The 21,769-nt window shown below is 39.9% G+C and overlaps 1 protein-coding gene across 8 annotated transcripts in view; it reads left to right on the forward strand.

Annotated features, from left to right (window-relative positions):
* Positions 1–21,769, forward strand: part of SLC6A11 (solute carrier family 6 member 11) — a 156,204-nt gene that overhangs the window by 91,899 nt on the left and 42,536 nt on the right. For 6 of the 8 annotated variants that reach the window (XM_080606744.1, XM_080606747.1, XM_080606740.1 and 3 more), the window contains one exon: positions 1,497–9,377. In XM_080606744.1, the coding sequence (XP_080462870.1) occupies positions 1,497–1,649 (153 nt within the window). In that variant the 3' untranslated portion in view covers positions 1,650–9,377. Of the gene's footprint in view, positions 1–1,496; positions 9,378–14,912; positions 15,399–17,468; positions 17,550–21,769 lie in introns of all 8 variants that reach the window. The other 2 variants (XM_080606741.1, XM_080606742.1) reach the window with 2 other exon arrangements.

The raw sequence follows: 21,769 nt of genomic DNA on the forward strand, positions 1-21,769 counted from the left end.
TGTTTGTGCCAACAAGATTTTTCACCAGGAGCTGGGTAGCAAACACTCACATATGTTTTCTGGACAGTTTTCCTGATTACAGTTCTCTACATGAGAAATAGAGGCAAAAAGAAATATTCAGTACAATTTATTAAAATTTGGTATCAGGTTATCTCAGGTCTAGGCTGAGATTAAGATTATTAAATATAAGATACTTTCTCAAAAGAAAGCGAAGATGGCTATAATCAAAGAAACAAGAATATAAATCTTTTTTTTTGGCTGTTTGGGATTTCTCTTATTCCAGAAAAGTCTGGTTCTCTTACATATAATTCCTTGGAATACCAGGCAATGAAAGCAGGTACCCCACCACTACCTCCTTCTATCTCAGTATGGAAGTCTCTTACATGCTTCCTAAGTCTTTTCGATATTCTATAGGATATTCCCAAAATGAAGAACAAGATGGTAAGAATTTCTTTTTACGTGTCTGGGGTTTATCTGGCACCTTTGAATGATCTTTCTCACAACATATACCCACACTTGCAAGATTATTCTCCATTCAGAACCAAAGGGCATGACATCTGAATACATCTGACTATATCTCCATGTAATAGTTATTGTTTTCTTGAGTGGAGAAGCTAAAAGATGTAATTTATTGTGCTGGCTGATCGCAGTCCATATTGAAATGACTCCACTGAGCTGATTAAATATGGCCTAGGAAATCTTTACTGTCAGTATATAAACATTAAATGCATTGCACATAGTAAAGTTTTTTAGCGTGTTCTTAAAGGAAGCTTGTACAAATCTTAACATTAAATGCTTCCTTAACATATCAGCCTCACTCCATCTCTGCAAGTAGATAGGCTTTGTTTATAGAATTTTGTTTTGCATTGCCTTGTCATCTGAAGACATTTCAGAACTGCAGACGTTTCATGCTCTTTTCCATACGTGAATGTTACGAGGTATTTGTTGCAGCTGTTGTTGTGTTGTTGTTGTTTTAATTACAGATGGGAGCTTCTCAGGAAGCAAGCTTCCTGCAACATCTCTGCTCCCCAAGCTGTAAGCAGCAACATTGCTACTGATGTTATTTCTAGAAAAAAGGAAGTTCTCAGCTGAACACATGTATATTTTTTTTTCTTTATTGTAGCTTAACACAATACTGCCTTGGCATTATCATATTTTTTTTTCAGTGTATACACTTTGACTACCGTGAGAAACAAAATGTACTCATATAGCAGGTCTTACCTGGAGCATTTTGCTGACTTTATTCATAGGAAGAACTGTTACTCTAAATCAGCATGAAAATTCACTTTGACTTTGTTTTCACCTTCATTCTCTATTCTTTAGTCTGGTGTGATATGAAATGAACTGTATGGCATACAGTTTTATGGATGGATCTAACAGTGAAATGAGAAGAAACCGACATGCAGGAGAAAAGAGTTTTATAGTCAATCTGTTTAGGAGATGTATGTCTGCAAGCAAGAAAAAGATAATGATTTCCATTTTCTTGAATTTTCCAGAAATTCAGGAAGTTGATTACACCTAGCTCAGATCTGAAAATGAGAGGGAAACTTGGAGGAAGATCCTACATTGCTGCAATAAATGACTGCGACGCCAAACTGAAAGGAGATGGCACCATTTCAGCCATTACAGAAAAGGAGACACATTTCTGAAAGAACTATTTTTTTTGTATAAAAAATAAATAAATTCACTTAAGTATAGAGGCTGGCTTGTTTTGCACAAAATTTTATTAACCAGTTAATTTTAAAGTGAAAATTGTATACTTGTTTAAAAGTGATTTTTAAAAAATTACTATATAAGTAATGATTATGTAAAAGAAAAAGAAATAGTATTATATGGTATGTTAGTGATGACTTCTTTTAATATGGTAATTTCAGTAAATGTTTTTTTAGAAGTTAGAAGGACCTGTAAAATGTGTGTAAAGCTTTTCTACCTAGATTTCCAGCAGATGTGATGTTGTATAGATATATGCCTTCTAATCTCTAAGCATTTCAGACCATTTCAGCTTTTAATGTATGTATATAAAGGGGACCAGAATGTCCTTTTGTTTATATTGGGAGAAACTGTGAGAGGGTGGGCAGAGGATGTGTAACTGCTGTGGCATTATTAGTGGCTAAATGGGGGCCGTATCCAAAGTCCACCAAAATCAGCGGGAGCCTTTCCAGCTGGGGACAGTGGCTTTTGCACCAGTCTGTGTGTGATTTGCCATTTCCTCTGGGCCAGATCAGATGCATGACTGCGTTTTGCACCTAACAGAGCTCTTCTTTCAGGGCATGTTTTGTGAAGCCAACAGGAAGCACCACTCTTATTGCCCTTCCTTCACCCTCCGTCTGCTTGCAATGGGCCTGAAAAAGTGGTGGAATGGCCCCACTTCTGACTCACTTTTTTTCTGGAGATTGAATTAAGAATATATATTTTTAAGAGTTATAAACTTTGCTTTTCTTGTAAGTTAGTGGTCTCTAAGATGACATGTACTGCTTCAGGAGACCTCTACAGCTTTTTTTCATTTTCATTAGTGTCTGGGTAGCCAGTGCTTCAATTTGGTAGACGCTTCCCATCCCCTGGATTGAAATGTGTTTGTCTATGCTTGTACAACAGGAGGAGATCAAGGTCACTCTATGTACGTGGAGATATTGTGAGGAAAAAAAGAACAAGTTTAGAGCTCTGCATACATTTGGTCTCTGTCTCTTTAACTGTTTGCCAATCTGTCTGTCTATACATCTATTCATTCCTCTTAAAAGAAATTAAGGATCCTGTAATGTCATTGTGTAGCATTATATGGCTTTTCTCATCTTCAAAGTGCTTTCTAAATACTCTTAGGTTTGGCACTGATTGTACCCTGAATGGTATTGAGGTTTGCGCTGAAGTCCGAATAGGAATTTTTTGGTGGAACACTAGGTTAATTGGTCCTTAATCTCTAGCAGAGTTCCAAGAGGTAATTTATGTATTGTGCAGATGAAGGAATTAAGGCAAGGATGTTGTGACTTCTCTGTTTCACAAAAAGATGAGGATAGGTTTTTGATATCAGGCCTTTCTATTCTATTGGGTATGACTTGATTCCCTCTGAATGAGAAGAGATTTTGTGATGTGCATCCAGCTGATGGAAATTGTTACCATGAGGTATGCAAATGCTAGTTCCAAATATCAAAATCTCTAGACTGTCTCTTGGTCTTTTTTCTTCTGCCAATATCCCAAACTATTGTTTGTTCTGGAAGATTAATTCTTTTCCTGTCCTGTTTTTCGTTTAATGGTTGTATGATAAACCTGTGGAGGAATACTGCACTATAGTGCGCAGTATTTGATGGGGAGAGCCAAACAGCCTAAGAGAGCTCAGAAGAGATGTCATAAAATCTGCTGTCCTCTCTGTAATTCAAAATCACCAAATACAGGCAAATGGAATTATTAGAAAAAGAAGTGGCTGCTGGCCTTCCAAGGGGGAAAACAGTTCACTAGAAGTCACTAAGTACCTCTTAATATTACATCGAGCTGTACATGTGGTCAGCATTTCATTGTGATCTTATGTTATCATACCTCATAAAAAAGCATCTTTCATAGAATCACTTTGTCTCAAACCACATCATTAATTAATTAATTTTACTTCACTTTATTTGTATTTTGGTGTCTAAAAACTTCTGTCACAATTCCATTTCAAATATTCCAAGTCCTGCTTGACTTTACATGTCTCCAATGCTAGGTGCTTAGGAGAGGACATTTTGAAGGAGCCTGCCTTTATAAAGGTGCAAAGCCACCATCTTGTGAATGTTGGGCCCCCTCAGAGGGAGTCTTCAGGTGGACATCCAGAACTGGAGTTGACTAATGAAAATCACAGCCCCATTGCCATATTGGGAAGAGAAATGCTCCCAGAACTGAAACTCCAGGCTGTTATGTAACTACAGAAAATACAATGAAGCAACTGCAGGGTACATATTGACATTGAAAACATGCCCATTCCAAAACCTAGAAATAAAAAGCTTTGGAAGTCCTAGTAAGTGATAAATATTTCCAACCCTATGTCCCTTTTTGGTCTTTCTCCCCACCCACCAGAACCTGAGGCCCCAAAACTACAGATAAATCTTGCAATGGATTATGTTCACTCTGCAAGGAAATATCAACCTATTTTTTTATCAGTGAAGGATGTGCATATGTAGATGCCTTATTAGGTTATGTTTTAGTCTTGATTGCAGTGAAGTTAACTTTTGGAATCAGGACACCTCATGAATGTTTACAGCAAAATGTGCCAATAGGTGGAACCCACACCCCTCGACTGGCCACCCATTAGACACAAAATGAAAATCCCAGACAAGTCAGGATTGCCTTTTAAATCATAATATTTGTTGCTGTAGCAGGAAAAAAACCTGACTTGTGTATTATAGCTTGTCAAAGTACTTTGAACTGTTGTCTACATCCGAATATCTCCACAGGAACTATGTACTTGTATGAAATACGCTTCCTATTCTGCTGCTATGAACCATTTTACCTGTAGCTTTATACACATACATATGGTTTGGCATGGTCTAAAGCATTATACAGTATTGCTAATGTGCTGTGCTTGTAAATGTGTGCATTTAATATCTGACTTGTTTAACACTTTACTGATTTTTTAATATATATTTCTTTTTCATGGGGAGGGCTGTGGGAGGGTGAAATTCCTAATAGTATTTGTGATTTTTTTTCTTTCTTTCTTTTCTTTTCTTTTTTTTTCTTTTTTTTTTTTTTAAACAATATGGAGGAGGAAAATGCAGAAAACAACTATATCATGATCATTTTTTTATGTGGTAGAAACAGTATTGCCCTTTTCTGAAGTATCTGCAGTATTATTTAAAATAATACAATAAAAAACAACAACCTCTAAGGTTTATGTAACGTTTTGCACAAAGAAAGACTCTGGTTTTCAAGGGCACAAGATTTCATCTGCTTAATTGTTTTTAAAAATTAAAGAAAATGGGCAAAACTTAATTTGGTGTATTTTAGTTTATATCAATGTGTTTTATATGACCCTCACCTAACAAATTAAATAAGCACAACTACCCTGTTCGAGCATATATATGTCCCTTGATTTTAAATTGGGAATCTAGAACTGAGGAAATTAAGTAACTTGATGTCATCCACTCAATCTGTGTCTGAAACAAACTAAAATGAAGTATCCCAATCTCACAACTTCATGTCACTGTCTTTTATCTTAAATTCATGCTGCCATGGAAAGTGCAGACTGGCCACTACTTTGCCCTGCCCACTTTTGCCTGTGTTTTGCTGTGCCCTGTTTGTGTCACCAGCAGTGTCAGGAGAGCCATGGAAAGAGACAGCTCAGGAGCCAATCTCGCTGACATCTCACCCAGCAAACACATGCACTTAGTTCTCCATCACTTCAGTTAGTTCTTCATCACTTCAGTTTGTTACCTGGTCATACTAACACCAGTGCTGAAGTGAGGTACTGCAGCAAGATAAATTACATCTTCTGGCTGCTGTACATGCTATGCTGGATTAATTTAACCTTGTAATGTTGACCTCAGTCACAGGCCAATGCTCTGTCCATTTGATCATCTTTTGTACTACGATTTTATGATTTTATATTCTTTGTTATGTCTCTGGCCCATGTACAGGGAAACATGCTTGATTTAGTACATGACATACTGATGAAAAATGCTCATATTCTACCCTGAGGCACCCTATTATGCAGTAGCCTGCCACACAGGAAATGAAGCTCTTTTCTTAAAGGCTGTATATCGTTCTGACTAATGAAGCATGGTTATAATAAGCAAAAAGTTCTATGGATTTTGACAAAACGATACAACTCCTCTCTGACTGTACCAACTACTCTACACAACAGTGAATACACCACAGGAGCAGTGTGTAGCCCTTTCCCAGGGGTGATGTCCTTGCAGCTGCAGCAGCAGTCCCTGGCAGACCAAGGACCCGGTCAGTTTGCATGACAAGAAAGTTATGTTCTTGGCCCTTACTGGCCACTAAATATTGAGTAAATCTGAGCATACTGGGAAATTTGGCCTTAGGTGTCAATGATTTCCCCATTCAGACACATGCAAACGTGGTCATTCGCAGTGAGGCAGCAAGTCCAGTGAAGACTTCTAAAAATGACAGCTTCTGAACAGATCAAAAATGTCCTGGTGGATTACATACTTACACGTTTGGCTGGAAGGAGAAGTGACAGTTTGCACTCAGAAAGACATAATAAGGGAGAAAATTATCAGGGATTCTCTTTAAAATGTTCTAGAGAAGACTTGAATTCATGGTGCACAGACTGCACCCTAATGCTGAACTGCTCAGGCTCCCCAGGCCTGTGCGACCACCAACAGGTAGGAGCTGGTGTAGGGCAGTTTCCTGCACTTCTTTCTAAAGCTACCCTTAAAATATAAACTCTTCATTAATATGCATTACAGCCAAAAGAACCAAGATTTGAGTGCTGATCAAAGGTGAGAATTTGAGGGAATAGTTGCACACCCCTTTTACATATTTTAATTTTAAAAGGTTCGGGTCCCTTTTTTAACTTTTGCTCACAGAGAACTGCAACCAACACCAGCCATATCCTGCACTCCCTCAAATCATCCTGAATTCCAGTCATATCTACGTTTTTGTTGGCTGGCCATGCTCACAGTGATAGGACAATGCTCTTCTTGGACTTTCAAGCTCATTTTGTGCCTCCATGACCCTCATTGGCCTTGACCATCACCTGTGTCTGGCCACCCTAAAAAAGCATTGCCTTGAGCTCTGTTGCTGGTACTGGCAACGCAGAAGCCCAAGTGTTGCACATTGTTGAAAGTGGAAAGAACAAAAATTTGTGAACGTTCTGAGAAATGTGTTACCACTAATTGTTCCTAGGGCTATCGTAATGCATGCTAGAAGCAGGCCCTGTATCTCACAAGATGTTCCTGTCAGCTGATGGAGAGGATGCTGCAACATGATGGGGCCCACGGTTTTTAAAATGAGAGGACCCTTGCTACTGTGGCATTCCAGTTAAACAATAAAAGAAGCATAAAGACAGCCAAGAGTTCCTTGCTATAAATGATTGGTGACAATATATTGGGCTGTGTTTTCTATTTCTGTCAGCTTGCAATGAATGTAGTCAGTCACAGAATCACAGAATCACAGAATTGAAGGGGTTGGAAGGGATCTCGAAAGATCATCGGGTCCAACCCCCCCTGCCAAAGCACGTTCCTTAGAGCAGGCTGCCCAGGTAGGTGTCCAGATGGGCCTTGAATATCTCCAGAGAAGGAGACTCCACAACCTCCCTGGGCAGCCTGTTCCAGTGCTCCGTCACCCTCACCGTGAAGAAGTTCTTTCGCATGTTGGTGCGGAACTTCCTGTCCTCTATCTCGTGGCCATTACCCCTTGTCCTGTCCCCACAAACCACTGAAAAGAGGTTGGCCAAATCCCTCTGTCTCCCACACCTCAGATATTTATAAACATTGATGAGATCCCCTCTCAGACTTCTTTTCTCCAGGCTGAACAGACCCAGGTCTCTCAGCCTTTCCTCACAGGGAAGATGCTCCAGGCCCCGTACCATCTTTGTGGCCCTCCGCTGGACTCTTTCCAGGAGATCCCTGTCTTTTTTGTACCGGGGAGCCCAGAACTGGACACAGTGCTCCAGGTGAGGCCTGACCAGGGCAGACTAGAGGGGGAGGATCACCTCCCTTGACCTGCTGGCCACGCTCCTTTTAATGCACGCCAGGATCCCATTGGCCCTCTTGGCCACGAGGGCACACTGCTGGCTCATGGTCAACCTGTCATCCACCAGGACCCCCAGTCAGCCAGCTCCTGTCTGTTCCCAGTACTTACTACGGCACTAGGAGGCACAGCAGCCTTCCCTAAGCCTTATTGTACAACACCTTATAAGAAACTCTGAGAGCTCTGGCTGATTTCTTTTTATTTAAATGAAAATGCCCATGTAGTTATCATACTATACACAGATGACTCATTCCACTCTTCTTCCCAAAGGGCCCCAAACTGTCTGCAAGTCAGCCATGCCATGCTCAAAAGAGGAAATTGCAGCTACACAGGCAGACACCTCCAGGGCCAATCCTAAGTTTGGCTGAAGCCAGTGACGCGGAATTTCGTGGTGCTCGGATCAGCGCTGCCGTCAGGAAGCCCTGGCATCCACATGCACAAGCGAGGGGTAGAGATGATTAAGACAACACAAACCATTTAAAAGGGACACAGCCAAGACATTGTACCACTTGTGCTTTCACAAGCCTCATGAATTTGGAAAAGGCATTATGTCATCTTTTTTGTATGTGGCAGGAGACATCAGGGTTGTTTATGGGTTTATTCCTTCTGTCTTTGAATCAACACAGTGGGGCTTGTCAGCAGGAACAAGCTCAGCGGGATGATGAGTGGATCAGAGGCTGCTGCAGAGCACCACACTGTGTAGAGCTCTGTTTTAGACTTGCCAAAACACTGTTGGTCTTTCTAAGCAAGCCCCACTCTCAGCTTGCCCCTTAAATTACCTCAGAAGAACAAATGTATGAACTTTAACAGAAATATAGCCAGTATACCCAGGGATTATTTTGGGCTTTATCAAGTTGTAGGGTTTGGTTTGGTTTGGTTTTCTTCCATTTTCCAACGAAATTGATTTTGTTGTCTGTTGAAACACTGGCAAAAATTGCAAGTCACATAATGTACCATCAGGTCAGGAAGTGGAAATCAAGAGAAGAACAGGGTATCAAGACAAGCAAAAGGCTTAGGACCCAAACAAACCCTTCCAGTTGTCTGTGGTGAGAAAAGCACAGTGTTTTTCAAATTTTATTTAATCCATCTTTTATTTGTTTTTTTTTTTTTTTTTTTTTTTTAATTCTTTCCAGAAAACCAGCCCATTATATGTTTAAATGTCTCTGCTTGTTTGACAAGCTTTTGCCTTAGACTTAATGGAAAGCTTTGTGGGTTCTTTTAGCAGAGACTTCTCCTCCTCTCCAAGTTTTTGTGCCTAAAGCTTGTGTAGCTATCACAGTTCTCCTTCCCCTTCTACACATTTGTGCTTCTTCTTCAATCCAGTTCAGGATTCATAGTTCAATCATTCATTCAATTCATTCAATCAATTCATTCAATCCATAGTCTCTGCTTCTAAAGTAGAAGGAGGAGAAAGTGATGGTGTTGGAGGCTACCAGCAGCTTGAATTAACTGAAGGTAATTGACAGCACATGATAGTCATGATGGGGGTGGAGAGGAAGGTGATATAAAAGGAGGTAGGAAGATATTTCCTTTTGGGAAGAAGAAGATAGAAATATTACTGAAATGTAGTGAAGGGTAGCTGCTGGTCATTATATATATTTATATATGTATATATATATTTTTTCTTTTCTTCCTTGTGGAGCTGATTTCATGAGTGTACAGATTGGGGTTTTTTTCTGTCTTCCTTGAGGACACAACAGGTAGGGGCTGTGAAGCACGGGTTGGGTGACAAGATTTCATCTCAATTACTTTTCTGGCTTTGTAACTTCTTGGTTTAGGCTGTAGGTTTTCTTTTAGTATTTCTGGATTATATTGGAGGCCTTTGTGTGCTAATCATCTGAACTGGCAAAGCTGTTGCAGGATTTTGACTAACAGAATATGTGGATTTTATCTCAGTTATTTCTACTTCCACCAAACCTCCCCCCCCCCCCAGGATCCTGTATAGCGTATACCAGCTGTGTACAATTCTAATGGTAGACCTGCTCCACATATTGTGTTGCTGCTGCTAATTAAGAAGTCCTAATTACTTAAATCTCTGTTTATTTTCTCAGTGAGGGGATAGGAAGTTGAGATATGGATAATAAGCAGCCTTCTTAGCTGTTAGGTGCTCAACAAGGATACCTCCTAATGGTATTTCTGTGGTGCTGTGGGGACACCTTTTGGTTAGAATCAGTCTGAACCCGATGAACCTATGAGATGAATGTATGATATACACACATATAAAATGTGGGTGTATATGTAGTGTCATCAGGTGATATATAAGATGAGGTACATGAACATAAAAAATATTTCTCTACCCACGGTTTGCAGAAGGCAAGTAGAGGTGAAATCTATCGCTGACTTTTTCTAGTTCTTTACATGTACTTGACATGTCATCTACTGTCTCAGAGCAAAACTGCAGCCCTTCAGAGGATTGGTTTGCAAGGCCTGCCTGCAGTTTCACCCTGTTATGGTGCACTTCTGCCTTTCCATCTAGACAGATGGTTTCCGTACCATCAGGTGGCAGCACATGCCAGCAAAATCTGTGTCCCCATAGCTTGGAAACTAAACCAGGGACCAGGTAAAGAGAGCTGTCCTTACAACCTAAATGGCATGTGGAAATTGTATCTATATTCTTTATGGAGAAGACATGTAACTATTTTTTTAAATCTCCCCTGAAGTTTCAGGCTGAAGCTGCTGCTGTTGTATTGGTTATTTCAATGTGACAGTGATGGCTCCTTCCCCCCCCCCTTTTTTTTTAATAATGGGCAATTGTGCGTTATAAGGCAAAATAACAACTGATAGCATATTCTGTGGAAAAGAGAAGGTGGATGTGCGCAGTATTGAATTTTTCTCAGTGATTGAAAGAGGTCCTATGTCCAAATTTCTGTCTTAACAAATAGTTGTAGTGCTCTCCAGAAAAATTACTTCATGCCATTTTCTTTGGAGCATAATTAAATTGTAATCTCAAGACTAAATAGAGGAGACAAAGAAAACAAAGGTGTGTCATACTCTCCATTGAACAGACATATTTTAAACAAGGGATTCATTTACCAGAAAATAGGCAGGGAAAGGCAGCAATGAGGAAACATTGCCAGCGTGATCACTTTTACAGAGATTCTGCCCTATCTGTCTGAGATGGTCTAGCTCACAATGCAGCCAACTCCCACCTGAGTTTTTTGAGTAATTCTCAGAATAAATTTATCTTCTGAAACCACAGTAAGAAGGTGTTCGTAAGTATTTGTGGTTAACTCACGCTTGGCAGTAGTCTGTGGAAGTAGATTGCAGTTATGCTGTGAGAGTGATGAGCTTTATGGTATTTTAAATAAGATTTTTTTCTCCACTTCCCCAAAACCTTTGTTGTTAAATAGTCAAAATCATTATGTGTAGAGTTATCATAGATATTTGTAGTCCTCAAATTCTCATCTTTATATTGAATGCAAAATAGATGGAATTCATTGCCTCCTGCATGTATGGAAATTTACCCCTTGTATGAAATTTTACCCCAAAGCAATTTCTGGGATCAGGATTGCCTGTATTTGTGTAGATGTTCGTGGATGTTGGCACCTACAGAAATGTTCACAGATATTGCAGCACCACAGCTTTCTGCTTAGTAGATGAAAAGGGTTTTAGACTGTATCAACTGAGGTAGAAGGGAACTATTTTGTCCTGCATCCAGCACTGTTAAAATTCAGCTAGAAATATTTTTTTGATGTGGCCACTCATTTAATTTGAATTTCCTTCAAGTTAGGATCACTGAACCATAGAACGCTTTGGGTTGGAAGGGACCTAAAGCCCACCCAGCCCCATCCAGCCTGGCCTTGGGCACTGCCAGGGATGGGGCAGCCACAGCTCCTTGGGGCAGCCTGGGCCAGGGCCTCACCGTTTCCTGAGTATAGAATTTTTTTCCTGATATCTAACCTAAACCTACCCTCTGTCAGCTTAAAGTTGTTTTATTCTTAAATGGAATAATTTAAGTTAGAGCTGTAGAAGAAGAACCATAGGAAGACTCATAGAAAACTGTTATGGATTGGTGGAGGTAACTGCATTGAGTATCTTCAATTTCTGTCAATATCCAATATCAGTTAAAACTATTCTTTAGTGTTGTTCCAACCCCTTCCCCCCCCCCCCCCCCCCCCCCAAAAAAAGTTATTGCTTCTAAATTTAATCTTGGGTGGGAAGCCTGAGCATATTCAAATAACCTGTACTGTTTTGTCTGCTCTGACTAGGATTTTTTTTCAGACATAAATATGTATTACTTACAACTTTCACATGAAAAGGCAATTACAATGTAGTTCTGAATAAAGAGCATCATTTGCAGTGATGAGGAGGCCTGCCTTCCCTCCATTACTGCTAATAAACAACTGTAAATGATGGTGACTATTTAAAGCTCCAAATTCATCCTGCCTTTCTACTGACAGTCTTGCACATTGATTCTGACATGCAGACTGACAGCTTCATGGCATTTTGGAGTGTTCCAACTGCACTGAGTATGTGGCCCTATTTATTTTAGTACCCCTGCTCCTGCAGCAGCCACTGACTCACAAGAAAGAGCTAAGAGCAATATTTGGCATTTGCTTCCTGTGCAGCACAATTTGCCTGGTTCATTAACCTTCTTTATGTAGATGTAAATTTGGAGTCTGCCATGGTTATTTCTGGGGCGCATGTCAAAACAAGATTTGTCTGTCTGAGCAACTTTAGCTTTTGAAAATGTTTAAAATTGCTCCAGCAATTTTGTCTTTTAAAGCAAATGTTTTTCACGTATGTTGAACTATGTTTATGTTGTAAATTCAGTTCTCTAGCACTATTAAACTGACTTCGGGAAGAAAAGTAGGAGGCAAAAGAGTGCATAAAGCATGATCTGTGTGACGCTATCCTGTCCCTGTTTTACCAAACATTGTTCACTTCTGCTTATACAGCACAACATTAATGTAGATTGATGGAAGCAGAAAATAAGCTCTGTTGTCACCTGTAAATAATTGGTTTGGTTGTGTGCATAAAAGCATATGCGGAGAATGCAAGAGCGATTTATTTTCATGTAGTCGTGTGAGAGAAGGCTCTAATATATCTAGGTTTAGTGTATGTAATACAAAATACAGGAACAACTAAACACCTTCCTCAGGTGTGGGCAAGGGGGGAGGGAGAAATACCTTGGCCTGTTTTGCTGTTGCTTTTCAAAACTGTTAAGACCATGCCTGTGACACAAGCTCTGTCTCTCTACTCCAGTGCTTTCTTAGGTTGCTGCTCAACGCACGCGTTTTCTCCCCTCCTGCCCGACACAGGCCTGTTCTGCCTTGGGCTCACCACATATGAACGTTTTTCTCCTCCTTACAGAAGAAATTAGATTAAGAATTAGATCCTCAGTGACCTCAGTAGCACCACACAGATCAGCAGATGTCAGTCCTCTGGTATGGTAGACTGAGTTTCCAGCTGCTGCCAAGGTGCAATTGGATTTGTTTCATCTCACTTTCTACCGTGACCTTAAAACCGGACTCTTACTCTAAGTTCAGGACTCATTTTCGTTTCTCTAGTTGTCTCGCAAGAGTATTATCCAAACAATTGGAGGCCAAGCCAGAGGAAAATGTCCTCCTGTAACTTTAGGAATGATATAATTTCCCCTGTAATTTAATATATTCTCAGTGGGATAAGTTACCAAGATCAGAAAAAAATGAAACATGAAATAATGAATCACTTCTGCCAGTCTGGCCTGCTGAGCCAGACCCTGCCTTTGTGTTGCCTTAAGCTGTTATGTGGACCCCCAGTTTCCAGAGTCTGGACTCAGATGGAATTATATTCTCCATAAAAATGTAAAATGTTTATTAAAAAATAAGGGCTAGACAACACGTTTCTGCCATCCTTCTGTAGAGAAGAATGTTTAAACTATGATCTAATGTTGAAATTGGCTGAGAGATTGGGCACGTCTATTCATTTATTCTACTTACACACATAAAATGATGAATAAAGCTTCAGTATGAAGCAAACGTAAGTGGCAGGCAGTTGTACAGGTTATAACTTATTGGAATGGCAAAATATTTCCATGTTAGTCCAATGCCTCATTTTTCATATATGAGGTTTTTAAAACTATGAAAGCCTCAAATGTGATGTAAATAGTGCAACCTGTGTGGAGAAGGACAAAGAACTCTTTGAATTGTTCTTGTCTCCCTGCAGCTCTTTGACCTGTAAAGAAGAAATTTAGGTGGGCTTTCTCTCCTGCTCAAAACATGGTGCTCCCTGCCTTCTGCAGATCAGTCATAGCACGGCATGCAGTCACCAGCATCTTTTCATTGATGCTGAGCCCTCCTTCAAGCCTGTCCCTGACTTGTACTGTTAGGTTTCGTGTTTGTTGCGGGGCTTGAGGAAAAGATCTCGACAGGGATCTATCTTTTTTTGTTTAATGTGTGTCACAACAACTTGAGTAAACATGGTAATGAGGGAAAGTAAAGCAGTAAATATACATATTGGAGTAACCTGATAATATATTTCTTACAGAAACTGGACCCAGCAAGGAGTAACTCTTTTGGCTTTGGGCTGTTGAGTGGGTGGCATGATTTGTGCAAGGTGCTAGCCTTTTGGGTTTTAGCTGTCAACTGCATTGTGCCAGGGGATGATGATGTATCATACTGCTGGAAAGCAGTAGGGACTCTGTGTTATTTGATGTCTCGACCTAATTTACGATTATTGGAAAAACTTGTTCTGGGTAATACAACAGTAACATGAATGAGTTTGTATATGTTTATGGCTGCAGTCCCTACTCCCACCTCCATCAGTCCTCATTCAAAACCAAAAAAAGACATTTTTCTCCTGTGATCTAATTTGTCAGAAAATGGGAAGCAGGTATTCACGCAAGACTGAGCCTTACAAAGGCAGGAAGAGGGCATATGTCAAAGTAAATAGTACTTAATAAGGGGCCTGAAATAAGGTGCCTCACTGAAGATTTCTGTTTTGAGCCCGTGCAACTCCCAGCAGAGCTTCTAGTTATTTCATGAATACTTACTCTCAAGAATTGTGTGAGATGCCTGCCCTAAAACATTACTGGAAACCAACAAGCTGTGACTTTTCTTAACTGGGTGCCAGATCTGTATTCTTCAGAATTTTTAGGCATCCACAAATTCCATCACAGTGAAGTGTTTTGCTTTTCTCAGTGCTGACAGGTCATTTATCCAGCTAAGTTAAAAATAATTTAAATTCTACTCCAGGGATTCCAGTCTGAATACTTCAGTTAATGTATTTCTTTTTAATATTTCTGTTGCTTACAGGATCATGGAAAGGAATATGACTAAATTGGGAAGCACGCAAGCAGATTTATCTGCTATATGTTGCTACAAGCAGGAAAGCATTGTACCACTGGGTGTCGCTCTCACAAAGTTCAAAGTATTTTGGGACTACAAATCTTTACACAGGCAATATAAAATACCGTGTACAGTCTGTAAAACTCGAGATTTCTCAGCAAAAGGAGGGCAAAGTAATATAGAAGTTGCACTGTTAGCTGTCCCAGAAAGAAGCTATTGACAACTCTAGTGTTATATCCACCAAAAGACATTTAGGTTCATTTTCTTTCACTAAACCAATGGGGATGACAAATCAACATTGTATCCATCATCTAGAACTCTTCAGGATTTTTTTCTAGAACCTATCTTTATTGCATGGATTATTTTGGGTGAAGAAGCAAGGCAAGCAGTAACTCAGGCTGATTTTCTGCCTCATGTCTATATATGTTTCAGGACTTCAGCAGAGTATGGAAGGTGAGTGTTCAAGTACAATTAAAAGTCTGCAGAATTTAACTTTCTCCTTAACTTTCTGGTTTTCAAACAGCAGCAAGAAGTTGTAGGGCAGTAATCTGCCAAAGGATAATTTAGCTCTGGGAGCAAGAACGCTGCAGTATAGAGCTTCATAATTAAAATGTCTTGGTAGAGAAGGGACTCGTCTCTTGACAGAACAAGAAGTAATGGGCTTAAAGTACTGCATGGAGAAACTGAGTCACAGATCAGCAAAAGCTATAAACTGAGATTGGTTCCTCAAACCGTGGGTAGATAAGTATCCTTCCAAGATGCTGTAGAGGATAGGGAAGCACTAAAGTATACCAGTAGAGAATATCCATTGCTGAAAGAATTCAAGAATTACTTAGATCAATTTGCTTGAAATGATTCAGGAACAGCTGCTCCTTGGGGCAGAGCGACCTCTTCATCTCTTTTGACCTCTTTTGTTACAATTCTACCAACCTCTACGTTCTCACTAACCTGCATAAAGCGCTGACTATGCTCACGTTTATATGGATTAGCCTAGTTCTTCCTGTTTTGTTTACCCTAGCAGGGGTGACGTAGCATCTTCCACCATCCTTTTATTCCTGGTATGAAAAAGGTCTTGAATGGGCTGCAGCCATTGCTTAAAATGTAAATAGACTTAGTAATTTATCCTAAAACATGTTCAATAGCAAATAAAAATAGCTAGAAAATCCAGCAAGTACTAATGAAATATGAGCTATAGCAAGCTGGATAATTTTCATGTGTCATACAATAGAACAGAATGTCAAGGCACTGTGCAAAATTTTAACTACATAATTAGTTGACTGAGTCATACAAATTCTTAAGCCCTACCATAGATGGTTTTGGCATGTGGCAAACTGGTATAGCTTTATTTGGGTGGTTGTTCCCTGTGAATTTTGATACTGGTAGAAAGCTCAGAGGGACCATCCTAGAAACTGCCGTTTGGGGCTCTTTTGGAAGAGGTGATAAAAAAAGGTCATGGTGATATTTGCACTGCTGATGTAAGCTAGCTTCACATACTGCTGAAGATGTTCCAGTGGATGATTCTTTTGGCCTTTAATGACCCGCAGTTAACCTAGTGGCTACAATTGCAAAGCTCTGAATCCCATTACACAGCTCATCTCTGTGAAATCAATGAATGCTTCCCTGATGACACATAAATAGCTCAACGCTTTTAAAAAGTGTCAAGAAAGACACCCCTCCCCCCATCCTCCCATGGCTCTTGTTCATTCATTTAAATGGGGAGAAAAATACTCCTCTTAAAGTTTCCCAGTTTCTAAAACTTCATTAATACAAAATGCAAGATACAGACTTAATGCATGGTTGTTTTTTTTGTTTTTCAGTGGATCTTTAATCATTTCAACACCATAGAGGTGTCCTGTTTTGTTCAGTAAATGTTGGTCTCATTTAGTCATAAATGTATTAGGAATATCCTGCCTCGCTTTGGTGACTTCCTCTATAAGATTTTAAAAACATTTTACACTTCATTTTCTTCACTCCACCATAACTAAAACATAAATAAAAACTAATTTCTGACAGGTAGTTGTGATCTATTTCAATGTACATTGGTTGCTTTTCTGATTAGAAGCTTGATTATATTAGCTGATTTTTTTCTTGAAGTTAACTTCAAGTGCTCCAAACCACAGGTGGCTCAAACTAGTGGTCACGAATGCCATTACCAAGTTACTTGGCTGAAGAAGCAATGAAAGCCCTCACTAACAGTTCCTTTGGAGAAAGGGACAACCACTTACACTGTCATTCATTCTTGCCCTACAAAATTTTTAAGGGTCTAGGTTGTTCTTTGTGGGATGTAACTCCAGCCAAAGTCTTAATGATCCGAGAGAAACATAATGCCCTTTCCTCAGGTCTGGTCTCTGCACGTGACACAGTCTGCTGCCTCCATTAGGTTAGAAAACCGCCCCATCTCTAGTATAAATTCAAATGTTGGTTTTACAGAACAGTAAAGCAGGTTTATGCTGATGTCCAGCTTGACTTAGTGCTTAGACCAGTGTTTGCTAGTTCACAAGATTTTATTCTTGATGTCTCCAGGTCATGTTCACTCCAGATGGCCCTATTCAAAGGATCTGATGGAACTGGGCAGGGATCATCACTGATCTTCTTTTAAGAAAGGTAGCTCAGTTGTGAATTCTGGGGTGTGGCTGGTACTAGACAAGATTTTTTTATCTAGCTACTCTTTTTTTCATTTTTACAGTCATACCTGAGTCTTGGGCCTGTGATAATCCTGGGCCACCTCATCTCTATCTAAACTGGTTTTTAGTATGTATAAACATCCTGAGCTGCAATTCCAAATGCAGCCTGATAGAAATCAAGGCTCCTATCAAGCAGAGGCTACTTTCTGCTTTAAGCAAAGTATTTTCACACTATGCTAGCAATGCATGTCCTCATGCATATATATATATTTTCATAACTCTCATAAATCCTAATGAATGAATTTCCTTTAAAAAAAAATCAAATGCCTCTTGTGAGAAGTTTCTGGAATATATTCCTGTGACTTCATGAAAATCTTCTTAAGAGATTTCATAAAAATCTTAATCTGCTTAATCTAGCAGTATTCCTAAAGCCAAGTGGTAAGATCATGCTTCTGGGCTAAGCTTAATTTTGTGCCTGTAGTGCACTGTGAAATGTTTGCAAGTGAGGGCTCTCCTGAACAGAGGTGAAGCTATAAACTCTGGCCTCAGCATGGTGTAATTAAAAGGTTAGTAGTTGCTTGTGTGCACTTAAGTGCAGGTTCATGTGGACTGCGGTGTGGAGTCCAGTCACAGCCATAGACTAAGACAAAATACAAAAACTTTCCATGGAGAGCTAGGTTTGCAGAATTCCATTACTTAGACCAGGAATCTAGAATAATACACTGCCCTTCTACAATCTTTCTGAATATTACTAGAAGCTTTAACATAGGTGGAAGGTTTCAGCTGGTTTCTTGTTATCTGGAGATGTCACTCTGATATGATGCAATGGGAAATGTGCTGAGCTACAGCACACTAAATATGAGGTTATACAGCATGAAGTCTAAACTAAAATCCATGCAAATGTAGGTCTGAATGGGTAATATCAGTTCAGAGATAAGCATTTAGCCTTTTTATTATTCTTATGTTTCTAGTTATTTGTGGTTTGGATAAAGAGTTCATGCTGCTCTTATCACTGAGAGGCTGGCAGTCCACAATAACACACTGTGCTCTTTCCAGAGCACAAATATTGTTTTTGGTAAAGCAATTTGCATTGTACTGTTTGTATTGCATTTTAGCACTTCATATTAAAGCTCCTCTCAATATAAGGGAGCAGATTGTCAGTTTTTCTAAAACTATTTTAGTAAAAACCTAGAAGAAACTTTATTTACCATACATAGTGGTCAAATCTAGATCCTTAGCTTGCTTGTGTTTTAATGTCTGAAACCCAGGATTTATATCAACATGTGAGCCTTAATTCTATTGCTAAAGGCAGTGGTTCTTTCAGGGTACTCGGTCTTCCTGAGATGAGAATTGAGCATCTAAGCTCATCACATTGACCTGTTCTGATGCCTCTATCTTGACACAAGAGGCAACTGCTGAAAATGAAGTGATATAAAAAGATACTTGGCCAGTCTCCTATGTAAGATGACATACAAGACAGAAATTTTGCTTAGGTAAAAGGATACTTGTTTAATGAAAGCTCACTTGTATAACGACCCAAGTAATTTAGAGTTTCATTTGGTCTCTGACAGGATGTTGGTCTACAGTGCCATCAGTTCCCTAAGACCTCGTTCACACAGGTGCTTAACTTACAGCAGAAAACAGCCTGGGGTAGTGTCAGGACTGCTTTGCCATGCAAGCCATTACCTATGCAGTCTTCAATGGAAACACATGAGGGGTTTCTTCCCTTCTTATAGAAAGTCTTTCAACTGCTTCCCATAAAAAGACCATTACAGTCATTGTTTGGCCTTCACCTACCACAGACTAGATACTTCACACAGTGGTTGCTGAAGTAAGTCTATTAACTTGTAATGTATGACTTTGAAAGATGGTGAGGCTGATTTAAAGGTCCCAAATGATAATGTTTATTACTTCCCTTGCTGAGCTATTCCAACAGTTAATTAGTCTGTTATAATTTTAGAATGTAAAGTAGTGTGGTTGTGGCAACATATCACAATTTAATTATAGAAAAGAGCATTTATAGCTCTTTAAAGTCCTTTTCAAATAAGATTTCTTTGCTGTTTGAAGTATTGATTTTTTTCCCCAAATCAATCAAATTTCAAATTGCAGTGGACTTTAGGTTAAATTACCTTATTTGTGGCAGGTCTTACAGAAATCTAATGCTGATTACTTTCAAGCAATAAATATTTTCATTTCGTCAGAAGTGGGCCCTCATGAACCTAATAAGGTTCAACAAGGCCAAGCGCAAGGTGCTGCACCTGGGCCAGGGCAATCCTGGACATGAGGACAGACTAGGAGAAGAACTCAATGAGAGCAGCCCTGCAGAGAAGGACTTGGTGGTTCTGCTGGACAAAAACCTAGACATGACACAGCAGTGTGTGCTTGCAACCCAGCAGGCCAACTGTACCCTGGGCTGCATTAAAAGAGTGGGCAGCAGGTGGAGGGAGTTGATTGTCCCCCTCTGCTCTACCTTTGTGAGGCCCCACTTGGAGTACTTCATCCAGGTCTGGGGCCCCCAGCACAAGAAGGATGTGGGGCTGTTAGAGCAGGTCCAGGGGAGGGTCACAAAGATGATCAAGGGGCTGGAGCACCTCTCCTAGGTAGAAAGACTGAGAGAGCTGGGGCTGTTCAGCCTGGAGAAGAGAAGGCTCCAGGGGGACCTCATTGCAGCCTTTCAGTACTTGAAGGGGAAGTATAAAAAGATGGAGAGCAACTGTTTTCTCAAACAGACATTGACAGGACGAGGGGGAATTGTTTTAAACTAAAAGAGGGGAGATTTAGATTAGAGGTTAGGAGGAAATTCTTCACTCAGAGGGTGGCGAGGCACTGGAACAGCTTGCCCAGAGGAGCTGTGGATGCCCCATCCCTGGAGGTGTTCAAGACCAGGTTACACGGAGCCCTGGGCAGCCTGAGCTAGTGGGTGGCATCCCTGCCTATGGCAGAGGGTTGGAACTAGGTGATCTTTGAGGTGCTTTCCAACCCAAGCCATTCTATGATCAGTACATCAAAGCAGTTACAGGTGCCATTCTCTATGTATAAGTAACCCTGTTGCTGCTGCTACCTACCAATATGCCAATGTGTGTCAGTTGTATAGAGAAGCAAAAGTCCTGATTTAATACTTGAGAAGGAGTCAATAACTTAATTGCTACAGAAAACATAATTAGAAATCATTAACTGTTAATAATGTGTTTAGAAGACTCAAAGCATTGCTGATGGTGAGCTATCATCTACCCAATTCATTTACAAGCTAGACAAGCTTTAAGGATTTATGCAAGAAGATTCAAGGTGACAGCAGAAAAAAATAAGGAAATAATTTTCTAATCCTTTACTTCCTCTCATTTCACCTTAGTTGTTACCACTAGCTCTGTAGCTGGGAAGATTGCTTTTCTAAAATTCCAGCGATTCCTTTCCAAAGACTGAAATAACAAAACAAGCCTTTTTAAAAGAATATTTACCTCTTTATCAATATTTTTACTACTTTCTGCATAGCCTATAGTCCTCGTAATCCATCTCAGTCTGTAAGATATCAGTTAAATAATGCTCCTTTCTCAACTGCGGAAGTCTTTCTCAAGGCAGAGCTGGAGGGACATGCAATCATCTGGAGTATGCAGTTGGATAAATGAGCCTGGACTGCAAATGTGGAGCATAAAAGCACTCCCCTGCAGTGGGGTAGATGAATTTGTACATCCAAACTTAGGGTAGACCACAGACACCTCTTTTATCCATCTCCCCTGCCCCGATCTGTCAAGTACAAATATTGAATTCACAAGTGAAAGTAGAATTGCAAACAGATTGTTCTCAGTGACAGTCTTCTATGACAGACTTCCGAGGAAGTCTCAGAAATACTTTAAGCTTCTGGGCCCAACATCTATTTAGATTAAGTACAAACTAGGAACATACTTCCCGGCTGGAGCTTGGAACCTATGACAGGAAACACATCTGAAGACAGGTATTTATACCAGACAGAGTGACCACAAGTACTGGAAGACTGATTGGAAGGTGTGTAGCAATGTTAGTCTTCAGGTGCCAGTGGTAAATACGGTTACCTACACACATCATTTAAACAGCAAATCGTTTTGCATTGATTATTACTTGCTCATTTCAAACTAAAGAGCCCAAGGATTACCTAACTTGAGTTTTAGAATAGTTTCATAGCAATAAAAATAGTCAGAATAGTAAGAACATATTAGCCACTGGGTT

Source organism: Anser brachyrhynchus, assembly GCF_964034855.1.
Source record: "Anser brachyrhynchus genome assembly, chromosome: 10".
Classification (NCBI taxonomy): Eukaryota; Metazoa; Chordata; class Aves; order Anseriformes; family Anatidae; genus Anser; species Anser brachyrhynchus.